Source organism: Tribolium madens, unplaced genomic scaffold (assembly GCF_015345945.1).
Source record: "Tribolium madens isolate multiple individuals breed KSU strain unplaced genomic scaffold, Tmad_KSU_1.1 Scaffold_20;HRSCAF=117;Tcas5.2_LG4, whole genome shotgun sequence".
In the NCBI taxonomy this organism is placed as follows: domain Eukaryota; kingdom Metazoa; phylum Arthropoda; class Insecta; order Coleoptera; family Tenebrionidae; genus Tribolium; species Tribolium madens.
Genome location: NW_025400985.1, coordinates 9,240,403 through 9,265,933, shown reverse-complemented (window position 1 = coordinate 9,265,933; position 25,531 = coordinate 9,240,403). Strand labels below are relative to the sequence as shown.

The 25,531-nt window shown below is 32.5% G+C and overlaps 8 protein-coding genes across 9 annotated transcripts; 6 read left to right on the top strand and 2 right to left on the bottom strand.

Annotated features, from left to right (window-relative positions):
• Positions 1-817: 817 nt before the first annotated feature.
• On the top strand, positions 818-2,854 carry LOC123004889 (glutamate receptor ionotropic, delta-1). The gene is made up of 6 exons (XM_044398400.1): positions 818-940; positions 991-1,103; positions 1,150-1,326; positions 1,377-1,713; positions 1,758-2,241; positions 2,298-2,854. The coding sequence occupies exons 1-6, from the start codon at positions 871-873 to the stop codon at positions 2,791-2,793; spliced, it is 1,677 nt and encodes a 558-aa protein (XP_044254335.1). The 5' UTR covers positions 818-870; the 3' UTR covers positions 2,794-2,854.
• A 518-nt stretch (positions 2,855-3,372) lies between these two features.
• Positions 3,373-5,986, top strand: LOC123005444 (nose resistant to fluoxetine protein 6-like). The gene is made up of 11 exons (XM_044399200.1): positions 3,373-3,553; positions 3,605-3,774; positions 3,825-4,140; positions 4,194-4,551; positions 4,603-4,771; positions 4,812-5,005; positions 5,048-5,367; positions 5,426-5,568; positions 5,618-5,720; positions 5,775-5,830; positions 5,886-5,986. The coding sequence occupies exons 1-11, from the start codon at positions 3,373-3,375 to the stop codon at positions 5,946-5,948; spliced, it is 2,073 nt and encodes a 690-aa protein (XP_044255135.1). The 3' UTR covers positions 5,949-5,986.
• A 299-nt stretch (positions 5,987-6,285) lies between these two features.
• On the top strand, positions 6,286-8,813 carry LOC123005191 (nose resistant to fluoxetine protein 6-like). The gene is made up of 11 exons (XM_044398846.1): positions 6,286-6,405; positions 6,455-6,624; positions 6,672-6,916; positions 6,963-7,039; positions 7,090-7,447; positions 7,502-7,670; positions 7,728-7,921; positions 7,972-8,291; positions 8,338-8,480; positions 8,532-8,634; positions 8,684-8,813. Exons 1-11 carry the CDS (start codon positions 6,366-6,368, stop codon positions 8,746-8,748), a joined length of 1,884 nt encoding a protein of 627 aa, XP_044254781.1. The 5' UTR covers positions 6,286-6,365; the 3' UTR covers positions 8,749-8,813.
• Positions 8,814-9,321: 508 nt separating this feature from the next.
• On the top strand, positions 9,322-12,280 carry LOC123005515 (nose resistant to fluoxetine protein 6-like). 2 transcript variants are annotated; one of them, XM_044399305.1, is made up of 11 exons: positions 9,322-9,501; positions 9,700-9,945; positions 9,992-10,397; positions 10,449-10,525; positions 10,573-10,930; positions 10,980-11,148; positions 11,194-11,387; positions 11,435-11,754; positions 11,799-11,941; positions 11,992-12,094; positions 12,145-12,280. In XM_044399305.1, the coding sequence occupies exons 2-11, from the start codon at positions 9,765-9,767 to the stop codon at positions 12,219-12,221; spliced, it is 2,028 nt and encodes a 675-aa protein (XP_044255240.1). In that variant the 5' UTR covers positions 9,322-9,501; positions 9,700-9,764; the 3' UTR covers positions 12,222-12,280. The 2 variants fall into 2 exon arrangements, with proteins under 2 accessions (XP_044255240.1, XP_044255239.1); XM_044399304.1 differs by having other exon boundaries at positions 9,322-9,945.
• A 5-nt stretch (positions 12,281-12,285) lies between these two features.
• LOC123005513 (putative helicase mov-10-B.1) lies at positions 12,286-16,601 on the bottom strand. Its single transcript, XM_044399302.1, has 12 exons — positions 16,244-16,601; positions 15,953-16,195; positions 15,697-15,900; positions 14,993-15,318; positions 14,821-14,942; positions 14,638-14,772; positions 14,421-14,592; positions 14,230-14,372; positions 13,382-14,175; positions 12,747-13,336; positions 12,492-12,699; positions 12,286-12,441 (listed from the first exon to the last, which is right to left on the bottom strand). Exons 1-12 carry the CDS (start codon positions 16,257-16,259, stop codon positions 12,392-12,394), a joined length of 3,003 nt encoding a protein of 1,000 aa, XP_044255237.1. The 5' UTR covers positions 16,260-16,601; the 3' UTR covers positions 12,286-12,391.
• LOC123005514 (anaphase-promoting complex subunit 10) lies at positions 16,436-17,391 on the top strand. Its single transcript, XM_044399303.1, has 3 exons — positions 16,436-16,614; positions 16,667-16,869; positions 16,915-17,391. The coding sequence occupies exons 2-3, from the start codon at positions 16,752-16,754 to the stop codon at positions 17,361-17,363; spliced, it is 567 nt and encodes a 188-aa protein (XP_044255238.1). The 5' UTR covers positions 16,436-16,614; positions 16,667-16,751; the 3' UTR covers positions 17,364-17,391.
• Positions 17,392-17,454: 63 nt separating this feature from the next.
• On the top strand, positions 17,455-25,120 carry LOC123005441. Its single transcript, XM_044399196.1, has 18 exons — positions 17,455-17,600; positions 17,653-17,793; positions 18,688-19,449; positions 19,499-19,617; positions 19,664-19,835; positions 19,879-20,093; positions 20,142-21,583; positions 21,630-22,180; positions 22,228-22,470; positions 22,516-22,673; positions 22,724-22,976; positions 23,028-23,280; positions 23,329-23,512; positions 23,559-23,769; positions 23,814-23,990; positions 24,039-24,119; positions 24,169-24,383; positions 24,428-25,120. Exons 1-18 carry the CDS (start codon positions 17,486-17,488, stop codon positions 24,995-24,997), a joined length of 5,862 nt encoding a protein of 1,953 aa, XP_044255131.1. The 5' UTR covers positions 17,455-17,485; the 3' UTR covers positions 24,998-25,120.
• LOC123005442 (RWD domain-containing protein 2A) lies at positions 17,747-25,327 on the bottom strand. Its single transcript, XM_044399197.1, has 2 exons — positions 25,250-25,327; positions 17,747-18,664 (listed from the first exon to the last, which is right to left on the bottom strand). Exons 1-2 carry the CDS (start codon positions 25,287-25,289, stop codon positions 17,826-17,828), a joined length of 879 nt encoding a protein of 292 aa, XP_044255132.1. The 5' UTR covers positions 25,290-25,327; the 3' UTR covers positions 17,747-17,825.
• Positions 25,328-25,531: the final 204 nt, after the last annotated feature.

Genomic DNA, 25,531 nt, shown 5'->3' with positions numbered 1-25,531 from the left:
TTACAAAGGAAGCGCTCATTATAATGTCACGAATATAAAGGTTGAAAATGGGTCGATTTATTATTACGTCGAAGTTTGCATATAGGTATTGCTCTACTAGACTGAATTAACTAAAAGCTATTTCCAATAATATTTATGTTTTTCTACAGCTGTAATAATTTATATCATTATATCTATCCTCTAATAGCTGGTACTGTCTTTTTGACAAAAATTTAATTCATTCTATGTCCATAAATCACGCTTTATTACAAGAAAAGATATTTGAATTTAAGTAATTAATTGCTAGACAATTAAAAAGCTTTTGAAAACTGTATTACCATTACAAAAATCATGAACGGATGCGGTAATTATTATGTCACATTCATTTAAATAAAAAACTAATGAATAAGTAATGATTATTCTATTACAGGCAATAATATCTAGTATATGTATTTTTATGATTATCTTGAAGGTCATATCAATTTGATGACCCATAATATTTATGAAATCAATAAAAAGTAAATTTGCTGATTTGTTTTAATAAATCAAATTAGAAAATATAACTTGTATTTTTTTAAGTAAAAATTGTTTATACACGTACTGGATGTGTAAAAAATTAATATGTGCAAAGGTTTGACAATGTTTTTATTATTTTGATAATTACTGCCCGAAAAACCCATTTATTTCATTCCTAACTAAAGTATACCGTGTCAAAACGATTACCCGAAGCACAAATTCTTGAATAATAAATGTCCATAATAGACCATATCGACTGAATAAAGCATGCGCCATTTATGAATAAAATTAATGCTAGCCGATCTAAACTTTAGTGTTTCGATAGTGATCGAATACTTTATTATGTGAAAAAATGCAGAGTGGTGTCAAGAAAAAATGGGACTTTTTGAAATCGCTTTAGCAGCACTATGTTTGAATGCAACATGTCCAAGAGAGGAAGAGCCCCGTAAATAAATTATTTAAAAAAAATCAAATTAAAAATTATCGCTATTTCAGCTGGCTTTCCCGAAGTTCAATATCTTGCCACCAGTTTGAGTGACCGTAAAACGTTGTTTGCGCAATTATCTGAACAGTTAAAAAATGAAAATTTAGTAATTACAACACTTAAGGTAATTAACACAATTTCAGATTCAGTTCGTTGAATGTGGTTTTCAGAATGATCGGTTGAGTGGTACTGAAAAAAAGAACAATATCATTTTTGGCAAAGGAGTAGCTTTCGATCTTCTCAATATTTTGCAAGATAAATTCAAATTTAATTATACCATAATTGAACCGAAAATTAACGTATGGGGGTCGGAAAAGTCTGGAGTTTTAGACTTACTCAAAGAAAAAGTAGGTAACTAAGACTTATTAAAATTAAATCAGAAATCTGCGATTTTTAGAAGGCGAATTTATCGGCCGCTTTTCTCCCAGTTTTAACTCAATATTCGAATTACATTTCTTACTCTCCAAGTATAGATACAGGAGAATGGGTAGTACTCATGAGACGGCCCAAAGAGTCAGCTACTGGGTCGGGACTGCTAGCACCTTTCACCCTACCTGTGTGGTTATTAATTTTGTTGAGTTTGGTTGTCGTAGGTCCCGTTATACATTTTATTATTTATTTGCAAGCAAAGTTGTGCAAAGATGATAATAACAAAGTGTTTCCTCTCCCGGCATGTGTCTGGTTTGTGTACGGGGCGCTTTTGAAACAAGGCACTACGCTAAATCCTATGACAGGTAAGGGGTAGTTTTTTGCACTTGTTTCTCATTTACAGTCATAGACTCCTCGCGTTTGTTATTTGCGACATGGTGGATTTTTATCACGATTTTGACCGCTTTCTACACTGCTAATTTAACAGCATTTTTGACTCTATCAAGATTTACTTTGCCAATCACTGAACCTAAAGATATAGGAGCTAAGGGATATAAATGGGTGACAACAAAGGGAAATGCTTTGGAAGATACAGTAACTGTAAATGATTCTTTGACAGAACTTGGAAAAATGTTAGGGCAACCTCAACGCTACCTTTACGTTTCGGATTCAGAAATTTTGAGCACTTTTGTTCAGAAAAGAGACTGGATGTTTATAAGGGAAAAACCAATAGTGGAATATGTCATGTATGATGATTATAAAGAAAAGACCAGAAACCAGATTGAGGAAACCAAACGATGCACTTACGTTATAACAAAATTTTCAGTAGTGTCCTTTTCTCGAGCCTTTGCTTACTCGAAGGATTTCAAATACAAGCCGTTATTTGACTCAACGTTAGTTAAAATTATTTAAATTTTACAATTACATATCTAAATTCTTATCTTTGTAGGATACAGTACCTTGTCGAATCCGGAATAATTAAATTTAAACTCCGGGAAGAACTCCCGGACACAGAAATCTGTCCACACAATTTAGGCAACAAAGAACGCCAATTACGCAATTCGGATCTCTTGATGACTTACGAGATAGTCGGTGGTGGTTTCATCATTTCGGCTACTATTTTTATAATAGAATTGGTAATTCGTCGGCAACCAAAGAACACGCACATTTTGAAAAATTTGCCGTTACAAAATCCAAACAAACACACTTTTGAAGTTAATCTCAACAATAATTATGAAAAGTTTGGATATTTTCCTTACACATCAAAGTTTGTAACACCACCTCCACCTTATCATACGTTGTTTAATCCCCCGAATAAGAACGATAATATTAAGAAGAAAAATTTCAATGGGAGAGAGTATTGGGTTTATGATTCGATTTCGGGAGAAACAAAGATGATACCAATGCGCACACCTTCAGCTTTACTTTTCCAATACACGAATTAAGTGTGAAAATATGTGTATCTTTTGAATGTAGACTTAGAGCGTGTGACAATTGTGACAAGAAAATGTTAATAAACTCTGAAAAATATGCTCCACATTTTAATCAGAGATTGAAACCCACTCATAACTATTCTTTTTAAATAATTAAATTCCTCCTCTGCAAAAATCTCCGATTTGCAACTGTAGAAAAAAACAATTGTTTGCTTTAAAAGTGAGTTCACGGTTGTGTAAAGACAAGGTAACCACACAAAATCAGACATTTATAACATTTTACCAACACATCAGTTTTCTCAAAACAAAAATAATTTTCATGTTGTTCTAAAATTTCAAATTTAAATTTTAAATAATGAAAAATGAAAATAAAGAAAAGGTTTTTCTTATCTAAACAGTAATGAAAAACGTTTTATTAATAAAAAATGCTCCCACTTTAGGAAACCATTAAACAAATGAGCTGATAACTAAACACATCAAAAACATTCAAATATATTTGAATAATCTTGATTTTTTTAAATTTAAAAAATCTTTACACTTTAAGCCTCGTCAGAAAGAGATTTCAATCCCTATGTAACACAATTTTGAAAAATGTGGCAAGTAGTTTTAATTCTATTTCTTTTGACACAAGTATTTTGCGTTTGGGGTAAAATAAACCCTTTGGTGGGCGTTCTAGAAAAAGTAGTACTTTCCGTCACGCCAAAATGTTTGCTTCAGTTTGAAGAATTGTTTGCTAATTTTAGTTTAAACCCAAATTCGATAGCACTACAAAGTAAGTCTTCTGTTTTTACAGAATATTCTATAATAAATCCTTATTTTATAGTGGTAGATGCTACTGCAAAAATTCCTTCGGGAATACTATCTTTAAATATCAACGCTTTAGGCGATTTTGATCAGTGTATAAAAATTAAAACCAATACGAGTGCAGGATTCCTGTTAGGAAAATATTGTTTAGGACTTTTTGTACTTAAAAATGATACAAAGTTAAAGACAGTAAGAATTACAAGGAATTTTGGGGTTTGTTATATTAATTATTATTTAAGCTTGTGACAGATGGTCCCGAGGCTAATTTTTTCACTGGTAATGGCGTAGTAACCAAAATGCCGCTTTGGGCCCTATGCTTACCAAATGGGTGTACTTCTGACGATGCTAATGTCGTCGGAAACGCTTTTCTCAGTATGATACTAAAAGATAAAGGAGTTGCAGTAAATTTTTCTGAAACGTCTTGTCAAACAATCCATGAGGCTTTCCCGCAACTTACCACTAAAGCAATTATAACAATTATTGTTTTAGCAATTTTAATATGTATTATCCTGGTAGCAACTGTGTACGACCTCTATTGCACTTTCTGGAGTAAAAGTAAAGCAAGCAAAATGGCATTTCATATAAATATTTATTAAAGTTTTTGTCAGGAGTGTGTCCACAGTTAACTCAAGGCTTTTCTGTCTTCACAAATGGTCAAAAATTTTTTAAAACTAGTCCACCTACAGCTGACCAAATGCCATGTCTTAATGGTCTAAGATGTATTAGTATGCTATGGGTGGTGTACCTCCATCATTATCAAATCCTAATGAATGATATTCTTACAAATTCAAAACACATAGTAGAGTGGTCCGATTCTCTCAACAGCATGTTTGTATCAAGTGGAACTTTATCAGTAGACACGTTTCTCACAATCAGCGGCGTTTTGATGTCTTATGGTTTTATTAAATCAAAAACAAAAAAAATTCGTTTCAATTTATGCTTCTATTATCTTCACAGATATTTAAGGTAAAGTAGGAAACAAAACTGTTTAACAGCAACTTAACAAAATTTTTAAAGATTAACAGCACCACTTGCTGTGGTTATATTTGTGTTAAAAAATCTGTACAATTATTTAGGCAATGGGCCAAAAATGCCTATCCTGCATGAAATATTTCAAAAACCTTGCGAAAAATATTGGTGGACAACACTTCTCTACGTGCAGAACTACGTCAATGTTTCAGAAATGGTAACATATAAAAATTTCAAAATGTTTAATTGTTTTGAAGTGTCTTGAGGAAACCTGGTATCTTAGTATCGACTTCCAACTTTATGTAATATCACCAATAATATTTTTTGCTTTGTGGAAATATCCAAAAATGTGTATTGCGACTTTGTGTGGTTGTATTATCGCTATCATGGGAGCATCTTTTTACTCAGCATGGGAAAACCACTTAACAGCACTTGTAGCAAATCTTTATGGGTACTTATCATGACTTTAAATATGTTTCAATGTAGTTTTCAGCAATTTTAAGGAATATACACACAAATACTATTTCTTAACACATTTGAGAGCCTCTCCGTGGATCATCGGAATAATTTTAGGTTACTATTTATTTAAAATAAAACAAAATAACACCCAAATAAAAATCAATAAATTTATTGTTTGTATCACGTGGGTGATATGCATTGGAGCAATGTTAGGTTGTGTTTTGGGAGGGCATAGTACTCTTAGAACTAAAGAATACGACAGCTGGGGAAATGCTCTTTATATAACATTCATACGACCGGTGTGGTCGGTGGCTATTTCTTGGATTATTTTTGCCTGCACCGTCGATTATGGAGGTGAGTAAAAAAAACAATAAATAATAATAATAAATAAATTGATTAAAAAAAATTTAAGGCCCAGTCAACTGGTTCCTTTCATTACCAATATATCAAGTTTTAAACAAATTTACATACTCTATGTATCTAGTACACGTGGTTGTGCTTAGTGTAATTGTTGGTAACAGAAAATATCCCGACCATTTTAGTAAACTCAACATGGTAAAATCACTATTATTTGTACAAATGTTCATTTAAAAATTTTTTTTAGATGTACGAATACGCGGGAACAGTATGTTTTAGTATTGTTTTTGCACTGATTTTGGTTTTTATGGTCGAATATCCAATGATAGCAATAGAAAAATTTTTGAGAGGTCATAATTATATTTAGTTAAATTATTTATAAATTGTTTATTATTATTTTTTAGATAAATTTGTCAAGATAAGGAAGTTACCAAAGGTGGATACAGAAGTTAGCATGCATGTAAACATACAAACAAAAATTGTTTTCAAAATAATTTGTGCAATCATTGTTACAGGAAAAATTAGATGACTCCGTGTCAATATCTTCCTTCGAAAGACCTACTCTGTTTCTTAAATAATTGTTTTCGTTTGATATTGAAATAAAGTGATAAAAATATTATTTGCTTTTCATTTTCATGAACTAGACCAAAATTTTTTCTCAAATTTTAATCAAAAAATCGGTGTTTTGTTAATCACATAAATACTTAATTTGCACTACACTATCGGTCTCATTATTATTCCAAAACTGAGGCCACCATTTAACTTGCAAAATTTAGACAACCTTTTGATAACATTGTAAAATTGTGTTACTGACATTATTAGTTTTTTAAAAGTGGTTTACTCGTTTCTAAAAAATGTGGCAAATAACTTTAATTCTAATTTTGTCAACACAAATATTTTGCACCCAAAGTAAAAAAAATGTCTTTGGTGAAACTTTAAGCAAAGTATCTCTAGCCGTTTCACCAAAATGCTTGCTTCAGTATAGAGAACTATTTATGAATTTTAGTTTAAATCCAAATTCTGCAGCACTCCAAAGTAAGTCGCTTTATATCTCCAATAAATTTCCACTAAAAAACTGTTTTAGTGATAGATGCAACTGCAAAAGTGCCATCAGGAGTCCTCTCTTTAAATGTCGAAGTTTTGGGTGATTTTGACGAGTGTATAGACATTCGGACCAACACGACTAAAGCTGGGATGATCTTCGGAAAATATTGCTTGGGTCGTGTTATAATTAATAACACTAAAGCCATGAGTGTAATAATTTTAATTCGGATTGAAAAGTTTTGACATAAAAATTTTAGCTGTTGGAGAATAGACCTGAAGTAAATTTTTTCACTGGTAAAATAGGATTAGTCAAAGTTCCGAGTTGGGCTTTATGTTTACCTAATGAATGCACGGTTAACGATGCTAACACTATTGGGAACATTCTTATAAATACGAATAGATTTATAAAAAATACAGGGATTGAAGTAGAATTTATGGAGTCTTTGTGCCAGACTGTGAATGATGTTTATCCAAACCTCACTACTAAAGCAATAATAACAATGTAAGTATTTGGCTAAAAAATTATTAAACGAAATATTCTCTTGCAGAACGGTTTTGCTACTTCTGATTTCTGTAGTTTTCTTTTCAACCATCTACAACCTTTATTGTGTTTTCTACAGTAAAAGTAAGTGTAATATTTGATATTTCAGTTGGTTATTACTTTGTTTTGATCAGACTCTTGTCCTAAGTTAATCGAAGGCTTTTCTATTTACACAAATAGCCAAAAAATTTTCCGAATGTCGCCACCTACTGCTGATCATTTGTCATGTCTGAATGGTTTAAGATGTATCAGTATGTTGTGGGTTATTTATTCGCATGTACACCAGTTTCAACTAAATAATATTCTTACTCATTCCAAAGACATAGTAGACTGGGCAAATAATTTACAAAGTATGATTGTGGCCAGTGGAACCTACGCTGTTGATACTTTTTTAACAATAGCAGGTGTTTTGATGTCTTATGGATTTATAAAGGCAAAAGTGAATAAGATTCGATTTAATTTATTTTTGTATTATCTTCACAGATATCTGAGGTAGGTAAGTATCGATTATGAAATCAGTAGAAAATCATTTTTAAAAAATTCAAGATTAACTCTACCCCTTGCCGTAATTGAATTAATTCAAATGAATCTTTTCAAATACTTAGCCAGTGGGCCAATAATGCCTGTTGTGAGTGAATTATTCCAAAAGCGTTGTGAAGACCATTGGTGGTTGGGCCTTCTCTATGTACAAAATTACTTCAGTGTTTCAGAGATGGTAACATTTAATGAAAAATGATTTGTTAACAATTATTTTTTCAACAAATTCAAATAGTGCATTCCTCAAGCTTGGTATCTCAGCGTCGACATGCAACTCTATGTAATCTCTCCTATAATATTGTACACTTTGTGGAAATATCCAAAAACTTGTATTACGCTCCTGTGTGGTATTAGTGTTGCAATTGCAGTAGCAACATTTTACGTAGCTTGGGACAACCAATTAACTGGACTTATGATAAATTTATATGGGTATTTATTCTACTTTTGATTTTAACAACTAGCTAGTAATTTAATTTTAGTAACATTCGCGAATATTTAGAAAAATATTATTTCGTAACTCATCTAAGAGCAACGCCGTGGATTTTTGGGATAATTCTAGGTTACTATCTATTCAAAATCAAACATGATAACATCCAAATAAGAATGAATAAATTTATTGTTTGCGTTATGTGGTTTGTATGTATTGCAATAATAAACGTTTGTGTATTTGGAGGACACAAAACTCTTCAAGGCCCAGATTATGACAAATGGGGTAATGCTCTTTATATAGTACTAGGACGACCAGTGTGGGCACTTGCTATTTCTTGGATAATTTTTGCTTGTACTATCGATTATGGAGGTAATAGTAATAAAACACTAAATTTGAAATAAAATAAAATTTGAAGGTCCTGTCAACTGGATTCTCTCACTACCCATTTATCAAGTATTTAATCGGTTTACATACAGTATATATTTGACACATGTGCTTTTTCTCGGTGTGTATACTGGTAGTACGAAATATCCAGGCTACTTCAGTGAATTCAACATAGTAAATTTTTTCGAAAAAATTTAATTAAAGTTTAATAAATAATATTTTCAGTTACACGAGTTTTGGGGAACTTTTTGCTTTAGTGTTCTATTTGCAGTTGTGCTTGTGTTTACAACAGAGTATCCAGTATCAGCTGTTGAAAAATATTTATTAGGTAAAACTTTGTGATTGAAATATTTCCTAATACTATGGGTCTGTCTTAGGTGGTTTTACTGTAATGCGAAAGTCTGCAAAGCTACAAATATCAGCAAACACAACAAAAGTATAAAAAGGTTAACGAAGGCACGTGTTTTTCTTAATTAGCTATTTTTGTTGCTTAAAATATAACATAATATACATATATTGTATTTTTATTATTCAATAAATTTATGTACCTAAATGAGATTTTATTGTACTCTTGTAAAGCTAAGCAATATTCGAAATGACACACTCTAACAACTGTTACTGATAAAATGGAAAATACACACATAATTATTGTAAAATTAACATAGTGTAGGTCATAGCTACTGTTTTATTGTTTCATTTGCTGTTTGATCCAGGTAATATACCTAATGTTTCTAAAACCAGAAATATTTTTTTTCTATTTTTTTCAGTAATGAAAGGTTAACGCACTCGCACAATTTACAATTGATAAAATTGTTATAAAATGTAAGCACTTAAAACCAGGGACTCGTAGCATGATGCAGTTAATAATTGATAGGAATCTTATCTCATTCTTAAATATTTGTTGCAATAATTAAAAAAATTACGTGCTTAACATAACATAAATGCACTTGATTTTAATTAAAATAAAGTAAATTGAAGTTCGATCAATGTCATAAATCTATAATTTTCATATAAGTATGTAATTTTAAGCCGTAGTTTATACTGCATATTATCTTAATAGAACATCTTGTGGTGATAAAATTCTACTTAAAAATTCCAATTTGATCTTAAAAATCTGTTACTTACCAATTAATGTCTCTGAAAACTGGTACATTGAAAACTTATTATTGTGTTAAGCAAAAGCAACAATTGGAAGGTAAAATTTGATGTAAATTTTTGAATCCTCGTAAATTTTTTGACTTTTTCGATAATCTGATGTATCCGCTACTAAAAGATAATTGAGTTCATTGACATTTGCAATCAAAGTCATCAAAAATCACTTAAAATTTTTAGCACGAGTTGAAAATCACAAGGTTTTCATTACAACGTAAAAACATAATAATACCTATTACAGATGATTAAAAAAGATAAATACCTAAAACAATATCTAGGTATAAATATCCACATTCAGTACACTTTATGAGCAAAATGTGGCAAAGCGCGTTGATACTTTTTTTGTTGGTGCTAGAGGCACAATGTCAAGAAGCCTTCATTGAAATTTTGCAAAATTCGTCTTTGTTAATTACGCAGAAATGTGAAGAACAACTTGGAGAATATTTTGCAAATTTTAGTATAAATGAGTCTTCATGGGCACTGCAAAGTAAGTAAACAATGCGATCAATTTTTCTTAAGTTTTAATTCTCCAGTGCTGGACGCTACGTCTAAAATACCATCAGGAATACTCTCATTAAATTTTGGCGAAATGGGCGATTTTAATCAATGTATCAATATTGAAACCACGACAACGAATTCAGGTCTTATCCTCGGTAAATACTGCTTAGGATTTATTAGCATCAACAATGCCAAAAATGACCACATACTCCTAAAAACTAGCTCTCTTGGAGATCTAGATGGCATTAAAATAACACAAGTTATGCCCATGTGGGCACTGTGTTTGCCAAATGGGTGCTCCACGAATGATACTAATGTCATCGGTAACGCTTTTTTTAATTCAGTATTTGGGCAAGAAATTGGAATTACTTTCACTGACTCTTTTTGCCAAACAGTAAATGAAGTCAAACCTGATCTAACTCCTGGTGCAGTTGTGACAATGTTTGTTTGAAAACTTATCAAAAGTGTTACTTCTAGTGATTCTGTTTGCAGAGTTATTTTAGCTTTGTTGTTTATAATGGCTTTCGTTTCAACTATCTGTGATTTATACTGCATATTCTATTGCCACAGTAAGTGATGAACTAATTTTGACTAAGAAAAAAACTGATAATTTTAGAAACGTGCCCAATGATTTTACAAGGCTTTTCGGTCTACAGCAACAGTCAAAAAATTTTCAAAATGACTATTTCCGTTTCCGATCAACTTCCATGCTTGAATGGTTTAAAATTCATTAGCATGATGTGGGTTGTGGCTGGACATCAATATTCAATACCTATGAATGGTTCAATTACTAACACTAAATATTTAATGGAATGGGCAAATTCGTTATATAGTATGTTCATAGTTAGTGGGACTTTATCAGTAGATACTTTCTTCACAATCGGTGGTACTTTAATGTCGTACGGATTCATGAAAGCTAAACACAATAAAATTCCTTTTAATTTATTTCTGTACTATCTTCACAGATATCTCAGGCAATCACAAATGCAACAGTCGGAATTTTATATAAAACATATTTTACAGGTTAACCGCTCCATTTGCGTTGGTGGTACTAGTCAGTGCAACTCTTTTAAAATATGTAGGTTCTGGACCAAAATGGCCTTTCCTTGAGATGTATTTTCAAAAAAATTGTCAAGACTACTGGTGGTCAGCTCTTCTATACGTCCAAAATTATGTCAACATTTCCGAAATGGTAAATACATGCGAGAATAATATTTCTTGATAAAAAAAATTGTAGTGTGTTGGACAAACATGGTATCTTAATATTGACATGCAATTGTACATTATTTCACCACTGGTATTTTTCGCGTTATGGAAATATCCACGGGTTTGTTTACCTTTTCTCTCATTATGCGTTTTAGCATTTATGGGAGTAAGCTTTTTCGAAGCGTGGGATAATCAACTGCCCGCAATTTTATCAAATATTTATGGGTAAAACTGGTTTTCAGTTGGTATAAATTTCACAACCATAATTTTAGTAATTCTAATGACTATCAAAATAAGTACTATCTTTTAACCCACACGAGATCAGGGCCATGGGTTATTGGAGTTATCCTAGGCTTTTTTATTTACAAAATTAAACAAAACGAAATTTGTTTAAGACTCAACAAAGTTGTGGTTTTTGTTTTATGGGGTGTGTGCTTAGGAACATTGTTTGCTTGTGTGTTAGGGGGGCATAGTACCCTTCGTAATAAGGAATATGACAAGTGGGGTAATACCATTCATATAGCGCTAGTACGACCAGTTTGGTCGATTGCTATTTCCTGGATTATTTTAGCTTGTACTGTCAATTATGGAGGTAAGTTAAAAATAAAACATACATTTTTTGCAGTCAAGTTTTAGGACCAATCAACTGGTTTCTTTCACTTCCTATATACCAAGTACTTAACCGATTTACATATAGCATATATTTAACACACGTGACATTATTATATGTGATCGCATATGGTAAAAAATGGCCGGATTATTTTAGTGACTTTAATATGGTAAATTCTAAATGTTTTAAATATAAGTTTTTTGAATCATTTTTTATAAGGCATACGAATTTTGGGGTACTCTTTGGATCAGTACTGGACTTGCAGTTTTATTAGTCTTCCTGACTGAATCCCCTATAATAGTTATAGAAAAAATCATTTTTGGTAGTTCTTTACTTAGTACAAAATAAGTGAAATAACAGTACTTGTTTTAGGAAATATAGGCAAAAAGAAGAAACAACTAAAACAAGATTTAGAAAAAGGGATCGATAATGCTGCGTTTGAAAAATAACTATTTTTGCCTACTCAGTGGTATAAACAAATTGTTTGTATTCAAAGAATAAAAAACACAAGTATTATTTTTATATTTTTTAATGAGCAGCAGTTTGGAATCAAAAAGAATATTAAAAAAAACATATCTCCCGAAAAAAAAATAAGAATTTTCTTAAAAAAGCAAAAATATTAAAGATTGCCTCTAGAAAAGTTTGGACGTTCTTCAAGATTTGGTCCATCTGAAAAATAAAAAAATTGTCTTTGCAATAATAATCTTTGTTATTCTTACTGGTAATTGTCATGACTTGTACTTCACGAATTAAATCATCCATATTTGTGGCACCTGAATTATCAAAATCAAATTTATTACCAATCAAAGCATTATTATCCTTGCAATACGAAATCATGCTCCTCCAATGTTTATCGTGTTGCAAAATATTAGGATTTCCAACGATAATTAATAAAGCTTTGGCACGAGTTATGGCAACATTGAAACGCTAAAAATTCACTTATAACAGTTAACAATTCTCAGGAATTCCTGTACCTTTGGATTATTCAAAAACCCTAAATGAAATTTTAAATCAAACTTAATAAGATCCGATTTAGATCTAACAGTTGATACAATAATAATCAATTTTTCTTGACCCTGAAATTGCTCAACAGTTCCTACCATCAAATTATCATTATATTTTTTCTTCAAACAAGATTGTCTAATTTTCTCCGCTTGTTTTTTGTACGGTGTTACAATCCCAATATGCTGTTCTTTAATCGTAATACCCTGCATTTTCGAACCGATCAACTTATTCAAGTAATCCATAACAATTTGAACTTCTTGAATGTTGAAAAAACTAGGCGATGTTTTTTCACGTTGGTCTATTCCCACGACGCTGTGAAAAATCAACGGGAATTGGCGATTGGGTAAATGTTCCCAATTCAAAGCAGCGTTTATTAAATTATCACCCGCCGATTCCAATTCATCGTCATAAAACAATTTTTTTGGTTGCTCTATAATGACTTTATGGGATCGGTAATTCTTCAAAAGTTTAGTCAAAGCGCTGGGGTTGTAGTTCTTCAAGTTATTGTTCTTTTTGTAGCAATCACAAGTGTCCATCAAACGTTCCAACATGGAGGTGTCTTTGCAAGTTATTAATTTAGATTAATATTGTGATAAATACTTACCAAAACCGTATTCTTTGGCTAAAGTCGAGTGAATCACTGGCCCAAGTTGTCTGGGATCCCCCGCCAAAACAATTTGACCAGAAACAACCCCTTGTTTGGCATTACTGGTCAAAATTCTGGCTATAGCTACCAAAGTCTCAGTTTCTGTGGCTTGTCCACTTTCATCAATAAACACATAATTGAAATGGTCCTGCGGGCAACCACCGTTAACTAATTTTGCAGCTGAGGTCAATGTTGTGACCACAATTCGGTATTTTGTAAATTCTTCAATCGTAGGTAAAGTGTAGTTACCAGCAGGAAAATTGATATATTTTTTGATCTCCTTGGGTATTAAATGATAAGGAAAGCTAGGAGCAATGTATCTGAACAGATCGGTGGTCGGAATTGTGTCAATCAAACGTTTAGTCACTTCGTTTGCTGCATTATTTGAAGGAGTACAAATCAAAATTTTCTCGTTGCCTTTTTTATAAATCTGTTTTACAGATTCTACTACCGTCATAGTTTTACCGGTTCCAGGGGGTCCAAAAATCAAATAAGGAGCTGGCATCGCACTTTTTTGTAAAACAGCACGTACTGCTTGTTGTTGCTGGGTGTTACCCTCAATGTTTCTGTTAAACCAAACAAGAGGCGTGCTAGAAATTGGTGAATTAGGAATTTTTACTGGAAACAGCAAATGTGCGATGTTATCAATTCGACAAAAATCGACAGCTTGATGTTCAACTCTTATTGGGTAACGGTTGAAAGTAAAACTGACGTAGAATTTCTTTCCTTTGATGAAAACCTCGTTGGTGAATCTATTATAGATACGTGTTAAGTTTGTACTTATATTGCAATGAGCAATATCTTACCGTCGAGAAAATTTTAGTAAAACGCTTGATTCTTTAACTTTGTGAACAAATCCTTCAAATAGGATTTTACTATTTTTGTTTTCTCTCACATACACAGCATCGCCGAAAACAACAGACGGGCGATGCTCTGCCAGTCCAGGAACCTTAATACACAATTATTAAATTTAGTTAAATAAAAAAACAAAAAAAACCTCAAGTTCAAACATGCCACCTGAAACCTTCTTCAAAATCTGGTCCTCTCGATTATAATCCTTGATATCTTTCAACATCTGATGTTCTTCGATATACAGAAGCATATCTAACATTTTCGTGTAATTTCTAGGCGCCAAACAATTTTGTTTGTTCTCAACATTGAGTAAATTTCTACAATTTTTTTCTAGATTTAGGATAAGAAAATGTGCATCTTACTTCAAATAAAGTAATTGTCCATGTTGCGAGGAAGTCATACCGGCAAACTCTTTCAAACCTGCATTTAAACAACCGATAATATCAAAAGGCAAACGGTAATTATTTAAAGGCACTTTGAGTTTTCTTTGAGGAAATCTTTAAAAAAAAATCAGTGTAAAATAGTCATATCGGTGGAATACCTACATATCTGGTCGTTCACCCTTGTCTATTTCTTGAACAAATTCTTCGAAAACTGGTTTAGTGGCACGTTTATAGGGTTCAACTGGATGCAGGTCATCAAAAGATTCATCGTGTGTATGAAAGACCTTAGAGAAATGCTTAATATACAAACAATGTTTGGCTAAAAAAATCGTACCAATTCAATAGCATACTGTTGATTTCCTCGCACAGTCTCTACAGTAAATAAAACAGGAAAATACAGCATATTCGTATCTGGATTGTGAACTAATAATTCCAATTGTATGATTTGGAGAGGTGATACTTCGTAAGGACACGTGTGTTGAAATTTTACTTGTTCTAAGTTGTCTTTGGTCCAAATCTTTGTTATTTTTACGGAGTTTTTGCCCGAGTTTTTTATTTGCAAAATGAATGTTTTTGAGACATTTTTACGAATTATTAAGTTATTCAAAACTGGAGAAACGTCAACGGCAAACTCAAGCAGTACTTCTTTACGTTCTTTCACTATAAAAAAATCGACTATTACATTACTTATTAACTACAAATGTTAGGTGTTAGTTAATTAAAATCCGGTTATGTAAAAAGAATAATGTAGAGTATAATAAAAATGCAAATTAATGGATACAGCAAATACCATTGTTATGTACAATGAGCTGAATAAACTGTTTTTACATCAAAAACTTTTAAACGTTTATCACAGATATCACAAATCAAACATTATCTTTTATCAACTGACAATTATATTGAATCAATAGATACATATGTAGAATACAAGAAAATAGTTAACTACATAGAGGAAAATCCTTTTGAATGATAATAATTATTAGTTTCAAGATAAATATTTCATTATTTTTAAAATTAATAGAAAAATAAAATACTTACGAGCCTTGTTAAGAGAATCAGAAAAGGTGTGCTCCTTCTTATTTATGTGATCTTCAAATTTATTCTGCTTATCAAATTTGACATTACACAGTTTGCATTCTTGTGGAGACAGCAGAATTTCTTCAAGTTGTTGTTTCTTGTTGAAAGAAAGGTTGTGACTAACAATTGTATTTTTCTTAACATTATTACTTTTCAAACGTGTGTCTATAAAACAAAAACATTTATTTGTGTAATTAATTGCAAATTACTTACTTACCAATTTGTCCTTCTTTTTTCAACAAGTTGAACAGCCTGTTTTTGTTATAAAACATGATATTAAGATTTTTTTGTCGAGTAAGCATTTTAATAGTAAAATGAAATACGGTTCCAAAATTCAATTTAATTTTATTTTCACTTTTAAATTTCTCATTGTAAAGCTTTTTAGCTTGTTCCTTCTCAATACAAAAATTATCAAGATGATTGTTCTTATAAAGGTACAAAGCAAATTTATGGGAGCAAGCTACAAAATAAAAAAACTTAATTGAGGAAAAACAGTTTTTTGTCCTACCTTGTGCGAAATTCATCTTTGAGACGGTGATTTAACAATTTTTTGAGTAAATACCCTAATTTTTGAGATTTCCAAAATATTGATTTTATCTTATCGGACAGTCATTTTCACTGAATTTGGACTTAAAATCACTTTTAACCCACTAAACACTGATAGATAAGACTTTTCTTGCCTCAGCAAGTTTAATACGTTTGTAGTGGGGGGTCTGTGATTCTGATTATAGAGTGACGATTTCGAATTTAAATTTTAAATTTGCCGCCAATATTAAGTTTGCATACATTTTTTATGGCCCCATGTTTTTATTTATTGTTCTCAAATAACTGACATTTTAAACGATTTTAGATTTGTCATAAAAACTAAAATTATTCAACGTATTTAATCAGCATTTGAGGTTAATCTAAAACTAGAATTCTGTAATTGTAGGAAACTGTAAGCACTGCAAGTGACAAGTGACAGCCCTAAATGACAGCTTTGTTTATTTACCAAATTTAAAATTACAGACAATTTAATGTTTAAAATGGCTTCAAAACCGCCGAGTGATGTAGATCCGATTAAAAATGAACGAAGCGGGAATGTCCGCGAAGTGGGGTCGCAAGCAATTTGGAGCTTATCCTCTTGCAAGCCAGGTAATTTGAGGTTAGGCTAACTCTTGCTTTAGCTTAAATTTCCAGGTTTTGGCGTTGATCAGCTAAGGGATGACCGTGACGACACGTACTGGCAATCCGACGGCCAATTACCTCATTTAGTTAACGTGCAATTCCAAAGAAAAACCACAATTAGTGATATTTATATCTATACAGACTATAAATTAGATGAAAGCTACACCCCCAGTCGCATATCAATCAGAGTGGGAAGCCACTTCAACGATTTGCAAGAAATCGAAGTTGTTATGCTCACGGAACCGTCAGGATGGGTACATATTCCCATCAAGGACATTAGAGATAAACCCATTAGAGTTTTCATGATACAGATTGCTGTAACTAGTAATCATCAAAATGGGAGGGATACTCATATGAGACAAATAAAAATTTATAGTCCAATAGAAAATCAAGGCTTAGCAATTGACAATTTTTTAAATTTTTCTACTGTAGAATTTCAACAATATGCAACAATTAGATAGTAGGAGTAATAAATTCTTTTTAAATTTTTTTGGTGGTTTTTATTTATCCTCACAAAAACTTATCTTTGAATTGGAGGGAAAGATAGTTATTTCTGATTTGTAGTACGTCTTGTGTGTTAAAAATGTGGTTTATGATATTCCTGCTAATTGCAGGGATTAATTACGTGACAAGTCATGATTTTCAAGTGCTTACAAGTAATTTTTTTGATAATCTACAAGCCGACCCTGCATTGCTAGGTATGACCTGCCTTTTAAACCAAAAAATGTTGCATCAAAATTACAATTGTAGCTGATAATAACTTGAGCGATAAATCGAAGCAATTCATAGAGACACAAATATCAAATTATGTAAAACTGGTAACTTTTGGGGAAAGAAACGCTAATAAGAAAAAACGCAGTTTATTAGATAATTTTACAAAAAATATAAAAGGTGAGTTTTTACATTATTATTTATACAATCATTTAAGAGCTAGCCTTAGCCTCGACCCCAAAAATGTCCTTAAAAATGTATCCACACTGATGATCCTCTAGAAACTTAAACAACTCCCCCATGTTCATATGATTACACTTTACATTACAATTCTGGAACACCCGTTCCTCAAAAGTCCGAAACTTTAAAAAACTCTCACCCGAATCTTTACACTCTTCACTAATTTTGCAAAAAATCCGTTTCCAATTCATCGCTTTGATAGTCTGCCACCACTCAGTACAGTCACTTTTCGTTCCCTCCACGCAGATAATTCCGGGTTTTCCGGGCATACAAAACCCGGTTATATTTAAAGTATTAGCCAAATCGAGGATTTCACGCCGTTTTGATTTACTGTAAATGTGGTGAGAGTAGATCCAGTATCTGACAAGAGTCTCATCTTTTTCGATTCGTTGCTCGTCCACTTCTTCCACAATAATGTAGTTAGCAGCATTGTCTTGTAACCAAGTTACAGCCGAAAAAATACAAGGCATTCGGTCTAAACTTGCAATGTACTCGGTCAAATCCTTATTTAGCGTTGCGTGCTGCTTTTTATTCAATTTGTGATTACGGACGAAGATATCAGGTTCGACATCGGGATACTCGTGCGAGAGATTTATACACAACTCGAATTTTTGCTTATCGATTGAAAGATTGAGCGTTAAATCCAAATACGCGGGCAAATCGGACGTACGACCGTCAACAAAAGCGTTGATGTCTGCCAAGACATTCAAATCTTCAACTCGGAGTTCCCCCGGGTTGTACATCGACTGGAGAGTTTCCAATTCAGACAACTGGCTTTCCAAATTTTCCTTGATTTTGCTGGGGTCCATGTCTGAAATCACATTTATTTTGTAGGAACTTATCTCCTGTCTAACGTCACACCATCAGCTACAATTCCGGTCCGATTTCCTCTCGATCTAACTCTATTTGAGCAAAATTCGCACTGGCATGCTGCAGCTTTAGAAAGTGCAGATGTTAAAGAAAATGCCAATTATTTAGTCATCTTCAAATTTGAGAATCAAACTTTCAATGAAAGAGCTCGAACCCCCGTCAAAAATGGAGTCAAACTTGCCACTATCGATTTGGGAAACTCAACGCTGATAGCCGTGGCTGAAAATGATACCTCCAGGGACAATTTTCACAATAAATCCGGAATTTATCAATTTGATAAGGCCCGACTGAGCAAAATCCAATCTATTGATATGCATTATGCTAATGATATAACTTTGTGGAAGATACACGATGAAGTATACATGTCCTTCGCACAATTTATGACAAATCAAAGCGGTCATATTCAATACGAGGCCAAAATACCGGTTTACAAATGGTTGGGGAATCATTTTGATTTGGTGCAAAACATTGCAAGCAAAGGGACTCGAAAAATTACGCCGTTTAAAGTCGATCATGTGAATTTTTTAGCTATTGCGAATTTTAGGGACAACCAAGGGAATACTCGAGTGTATTCCGAAATACACAAATACGATTATCACTTAGAAAAATATGTTTTGTATCAAAGTATTCTCACAAAGGCTTGTAGTGATATTAAAGTCTTCACTTTATCACAAGATGATCACAAAAAGGACACCTTTCTAATTGTTGCCAACTTCTACGACAAAGGTAACGAGTAAAATCTGTTTCCAATTACAAACATCCTCAATTTTTTTAGATTCTGATGGTAATATAAATTATGCAACTGATTCTATAATTTATAAATATGTGGACAATTACTTTATCCCGTTTCAAACTTTCCGTCTGAATGGAATTCAGCAGTGGCTACCAATACAGGTGGGTTGCAATTACCGAAAATTCAAAATTATTACTGAAATTTTAGGGTGAGGACGACGAGTTTGCTCTTATTGCAACTTCGGCTTTTGATGGCCTCAAATATTTCCAATACGATGGCTGGTCTTTCAGTGAAACTGTTCAAAAAACGGTGGATTTGGTCAGAAGTGCCGGAATAAAGTCGATACGTTTTGCCAAATTTAATAATAGTTACGCTTTAGGTAAGTTTTATTTTTTTGACGGGGTAACTCAAATAAAATTTAGTCGTTTCGAGTAAAAACAACAAAGGCAAAACGGCCAACATCTTTCGGTTGGAATTTACTCATCTAAATGTCGTAAATGAAATTTATGCCGATATGAGCACTTGGTGTGATAGTGGATTGGCAAAAATTGAAGAAATGGTCAATGGAGATGTTTTTGACGAGGTTTTGGGTGAGGCCGAAAGGGCTGATATTGACGAAGAAAAAGAAAACACAGAGGTAAGTACTGTGTCAACATTTTGCAAAAACTTAAATCTTAAACATTAGATACAAAATCTTAATTCACAAATTGATTCATTGAACTCACTGCTGGATCAACTGAACGTGTTTCATAAACCTGAACAAATCAGTGCTGAAGTAATTATCTTCAATAATTCAACTTTTATCCAAAATTTGGTCACTGACAAGATTAATAACTTTGAAACAAATAAATTATTGGAAAATACTCTGAATATTGAGCTAGGATTTGATTTAGGTGAAGTGAGTTTTGTCTCACTTATCACCGATGAATCTCTTAAGGCACATGCGATCAATGCAAGAGATCCTCAGACTCTTCTTCACACTTCCGACAACTTAAATTTAACAAATCTTAAAGTGCAAGGTAATTTATCTGCACCTAAGGGGATAAAAGTTGAAGGAAAACTCAACAACATGTCTATAAATAACAAAAGTTTGTTGCTAAAGTCCGGTGATCAAAATTTTTCGCAACCATTAGTGTTACAAGAAGCTGAAATTAATAAAATAACTGCAAAATCACTAAACGGCCAAGATTTGGCCAATTTACGAACACCGACGCAGGAACCAATCATTTCACATTTGGAAACACTAAAAGTGAAAAATTTGACTATTGGTGGTTACATAAATAATGTAGATGTTCCAACTTTGGACAAATATGCTTTGAAAAAATCCGGCAATCAACAAATAACATCCGAGTTTATTTTTGATGAGATTCAAGGGAAAAATCTGGAGGTGTTTGGGGAAATTTCTGGCAAAAAAGTATCAGATTTGATATCCGCAAATAGTGGCAATTATTCACTTAATAGTGAAATTATTTTCAAAAATGATCTTTTCGTCGATGATTTAGAGGTCTCGAAGTCTCTAGACGGAATTGAAGTGTTTGATGGTAAGCTTGATATTCTTTTGAAAGACAGTCGAGAGGAACAGGAAATAACCGGTGCGAAAATCTTCGACGACGTTATCATCTACCACGCTATCAATTTCCAAGGGCACGTCAAAAGCAAAAATTTGGAAAAAATGAATCCTTTGATTACAATCGAGAATGATTTGGTGCTCACGGGCCCAAAAACAATTACAGGACATGTCCAAATCGAAAATTTGGTTAGTGTGAAAGACATCGTCACTACAGATGGCACGTATTCATTAACTTGGCTCGAAGCTGATGGTCTTAAATTAACTAGTAAAGAAGTGAAGCCGCATTTACACTTCGTGCAACAGATTAATATTGATGAGATTTTTGTTGATACTTTAAATGGGAAAAATCCTCATGATTTTGTCGTGACTGGAACTGAGGAATCACAAATTATCCAAAGTGTGAAAACGTTTCTTGGAGATGTTCGCGTTACAGGGGGCACTAATGCAATCAAAATCAATGATGTTGAAATTGAGGAATTGGAAAATAAAGTTTTGAGGATTAACGGCGATCAGGAGATTGAAGGAAAACACCATATCAAGCATGTTATAGCTGATAAGTAAGTTTGTCGATGTGATTTTATTTTGACTCAAATTTTTTTGTAGAATTTCAAGTAATGAGACCAAATTTAACGAAGCTTTAAATCAAACAAGTTCCGAAAATGTTGTAATAAATAGGGATTTGAAAGTGGACAAAATCAAAACTGGGTCAATTACAGTCAAAGGATTAGTTAACAATTTAAATTTTACTCAAATTGTCAATGATACAGTTAAAAAAGATTCTGATCGTTTAATTGGTGGTCACAAAAATTTTAATAAACTCACTATCAACAACTTGCATACCGAAAATGGTATCACTCTTCACAATCTTGCCGAAATTGACAAACTCACAATTGACAAACCCATAAATCTCACAAATATTAAAGTTGAAAACATTTATTTCGAAAATGAGTTCAATGGTGTGGACAAGAAAATTTTTGGAAATGAAAACAACACAGACCATACAATAATTCCAAAAAATTTGAATTTGGACACTGTAGTGGTTTTCGGTAACGTCTATATTGCCTCAAATAAAATAAGTGAGGTTGAAATCGAAGATTTAGTTGAAAATTCAGTCAAATTGGATGAGCCATTCGAGTTTAATTCTGCTACATTTGGTAACTTTGTTTGCCGACATTAATTTCTCTTAATCATAGTTTTGTAGAATCTCAAGTTATTTCAAGAAGTCGGGTAAGTCTTAATGGCCACATTGAAGATTTTGATTTCGAAAATGCATTACTGCCGAATTCTGATAAAGAACTGATAATTATTGGTGAAAAAAATTTCAAAAATAGTGTCACAATTAATGGAAGTTTTGTTTTGGATGGTCTCCTTAACGGAATCAATGTAACACAATTTTGTGAATTTAGTATGGGAGAAAGCGAAGGCAGAAATGTCACTATTGACGGTATTTGATCGGTTTTTAGTCTTTCTTTTGCTAACTTTTTTTCAGGAAATGTTTATTTTGCCATGGGACCAAATATTGGAAAAATAAATAACGTGAATATAAACGAAATCAGAAACAGAGCTTGGTTTAAGGATAGAGACGTCAATTTGACCGGTTCTGTTCATTTCGACGATATAATTTTCGAAAATGATATTTATGTTAAAGTAAGTTCAAATTTCGCTCTAAAATACCTCAAAATTAATTTAACTTTTAGGGTTACGTTGAAAACATCAGTTTGAATCTCCTCTATGAAAACTACTTCAGCAAATCCAAAGATCAAAACATTACGGCCACTTTCAAATTCGAAAATGATTTAATTTTTGAAAATAATGTAACAGTTCCCGAAATATCACTTAACGGGCGATTAAATAACATTGATTTGGACGAATTTGTTAAAACGGCTTTACTAAATGATTACGAACAAATTTTTGAAACTGTAGTTTTTATAGAAGACTGCGTTATTGAGAGTATAATTACTAAAACTCCTTATTTTTTTATTATATAATCGTTATTTTCAGATTTAAATGGAGACTTTCTTGTAAATAATTTGGATCTAGAAACCGATGTTATGAGATACGATAAGGACAACATGGTTACTGGTACAAAAATTTTCGAAAATCTGAATGTCGATTACTTGAAATTAGAGAAAAATATCAAAATACAAGATGTTGATGTCTTAGAGTGGTTCAAAAATTCGGTTCTCAAAACCACTAGTTTCAATATCACGGCGGATAAAAGTTTCACAAATGCCAATTTCGCCAACGGATTTCAGTAATTATTTTATATTAATTTGGTTCCAAATTAATTCAATTTTATTAGGGTTTCAGGGAAGTTGAATGATCACATGTTTGATTCAAAAAATATTATGGTAACAAACATACCTCAAGAAATAACCGGGAAAAAAATTATTCATACAAGTCAATTAAATTCAGTCATGTTCAAAAGTATCAAATTGAAGGGGTTATTAAACGATGTTGATCTTTCGAAACTTATCAACGACCAGGTATTATACTCACACTTAAAATTAAAGGTTTTATATTTCTTTCTAGGCGTACAAAAATCAAGAAAATATTTTTAAAACAAGACTCAATTTTGCTAACAATATTACTACAAATAATTTGATAATAAAAAAAACCTACCAACAGTTAAACATGACTGAATTGATTATGAATGTCACTAATTTAGGAGTGTTGAACAATTTACTTGAACAATACAACAAGGTTTTGGACATGACTTACAAACTTGAAAATTCGGTCAAAGGTATAAAAAATCGTACAAACTTTTTTATCTAATTTTTCACTTAGGTCAAGCTTATTTCATGCATCATTACAAAACCATCCAAATAATACCCCGGGTAAAAGAGAGCAAGATGATATTTTGCTCAGATAATATTCTCCGAATTGGTTCTTTAGTAACAGACGAGGATGGCCTAAGAATGGATTTGTATGGTTGGAGTCCCGAAAAACAATTCTTAAATAACGGTAAGTTAAAACTGGTGGAATTAACACCCAACAAATAATTTTTTTCAGGAATTATACAATTCACTGAACCTCTAGTGTACATAGACCAGGTATTTTCGGGGCGCTACCTTTACATGGAAAGACAAAACGGTACATTTTTACATATCAGAGTAACTAAATTGTAATTTTTTTATTTTAGGGACCGGAAGTTTCACTCTTATGTCACGCCCTGTATTTCAAAACACTTTGACTATTCCTACAAACTTTACGCGATCTACTGCTTCATTTGTACTACCTTATACAGGGACCAATTGTACTCTATTTATTTATGATGATTGTGCCCCAAAGATCTTCTGCGAAATTGAGGGCAGTATTGAACTTTTGCAATCATTGGATTCTTCAATAGGTCTTAAAGTGAGTAAAAAATGTTCAATTTCGATTTTTCAATCAAAATCTAGGGAACATCGAAAACAATTGAGGGAACATTATATTTGGCCATTATCACCGAACCTAGGGAGGGTTTGGAGTCTCAAATCGACCTTTGGCGCCTGAATAACAACACTGGCTATTTTGAAATCCACCAAACAATGTTTGAAGCCCAACCGCGAAGTATTGCCACAGCTTCGTATAATGGATTTCACTATTTGGCTATAGCTTGTGGTCATTTACAAAACGCGATTTATTCTGGAAGAGTTGAAATCCGAAAATTCGACGAATTGTCACTCCAATTCGTCCCCTGGCAAAGCCTGGAGCTAGACGCTCCTATCCAAGTCGAATTTTCAATTTTACCATCAAATGAATTGGTTTTATACGTCGTTACGGACAATCCGACCCAACCCCTACTTGTTTACCGGTACGAGGGCATCGCCGGGTTCAAATTAGCCCTCGCAGCGTCAACTCTGCCCAAAATATTATACATGAACCTGTTTATGGGTGGAGACAACCAACACTTTATTATAGCACAAAGTTATGACGAAATCAATGTTATACAAGCGATTTTTAAAGGCGAAAAAGTAGCTGATGGGTGATGAAATTAGAAAGGGAATTTAATAATAGTGTATTGTTTTGGTGTTTTTGTTATTTTATTTTGTTGTGTGATACATAAATGTGATTGTACACTGATATAAATAAAAAATATTAAATGGTTCAAACTAGTTTTCTCCACTTGACTGGTTTTTTAGAGATAACCTCTGAACTGATCAATGATTACAGAAAATGATACGCAAGTCATGGCGCATTACACCAAATTTATTAATTAGTATGCTTTAATTTTAATTTACCTTTTGTGATTGCTAATTGAATTGATTCTGTCACAAACATGTGCTTTCGATCTTGACACTGACAACTGTTTATGAAAATAAAAAATTAGTCGCACGCATGCGTATTGCAAGTGTATATTTGGTTGCCTACCACAAAGGAAATTTTGTACAATGTACGACAAAATAAATATCTAAACTTAATCTATCGATTTTTTGTATTAAGATTGGTGTAAGGGGCGTAGTGGAGAAAATAATTTCCGAAGTAAAAATCAATGGCTCATCAAATTAGATTATGGGACAATT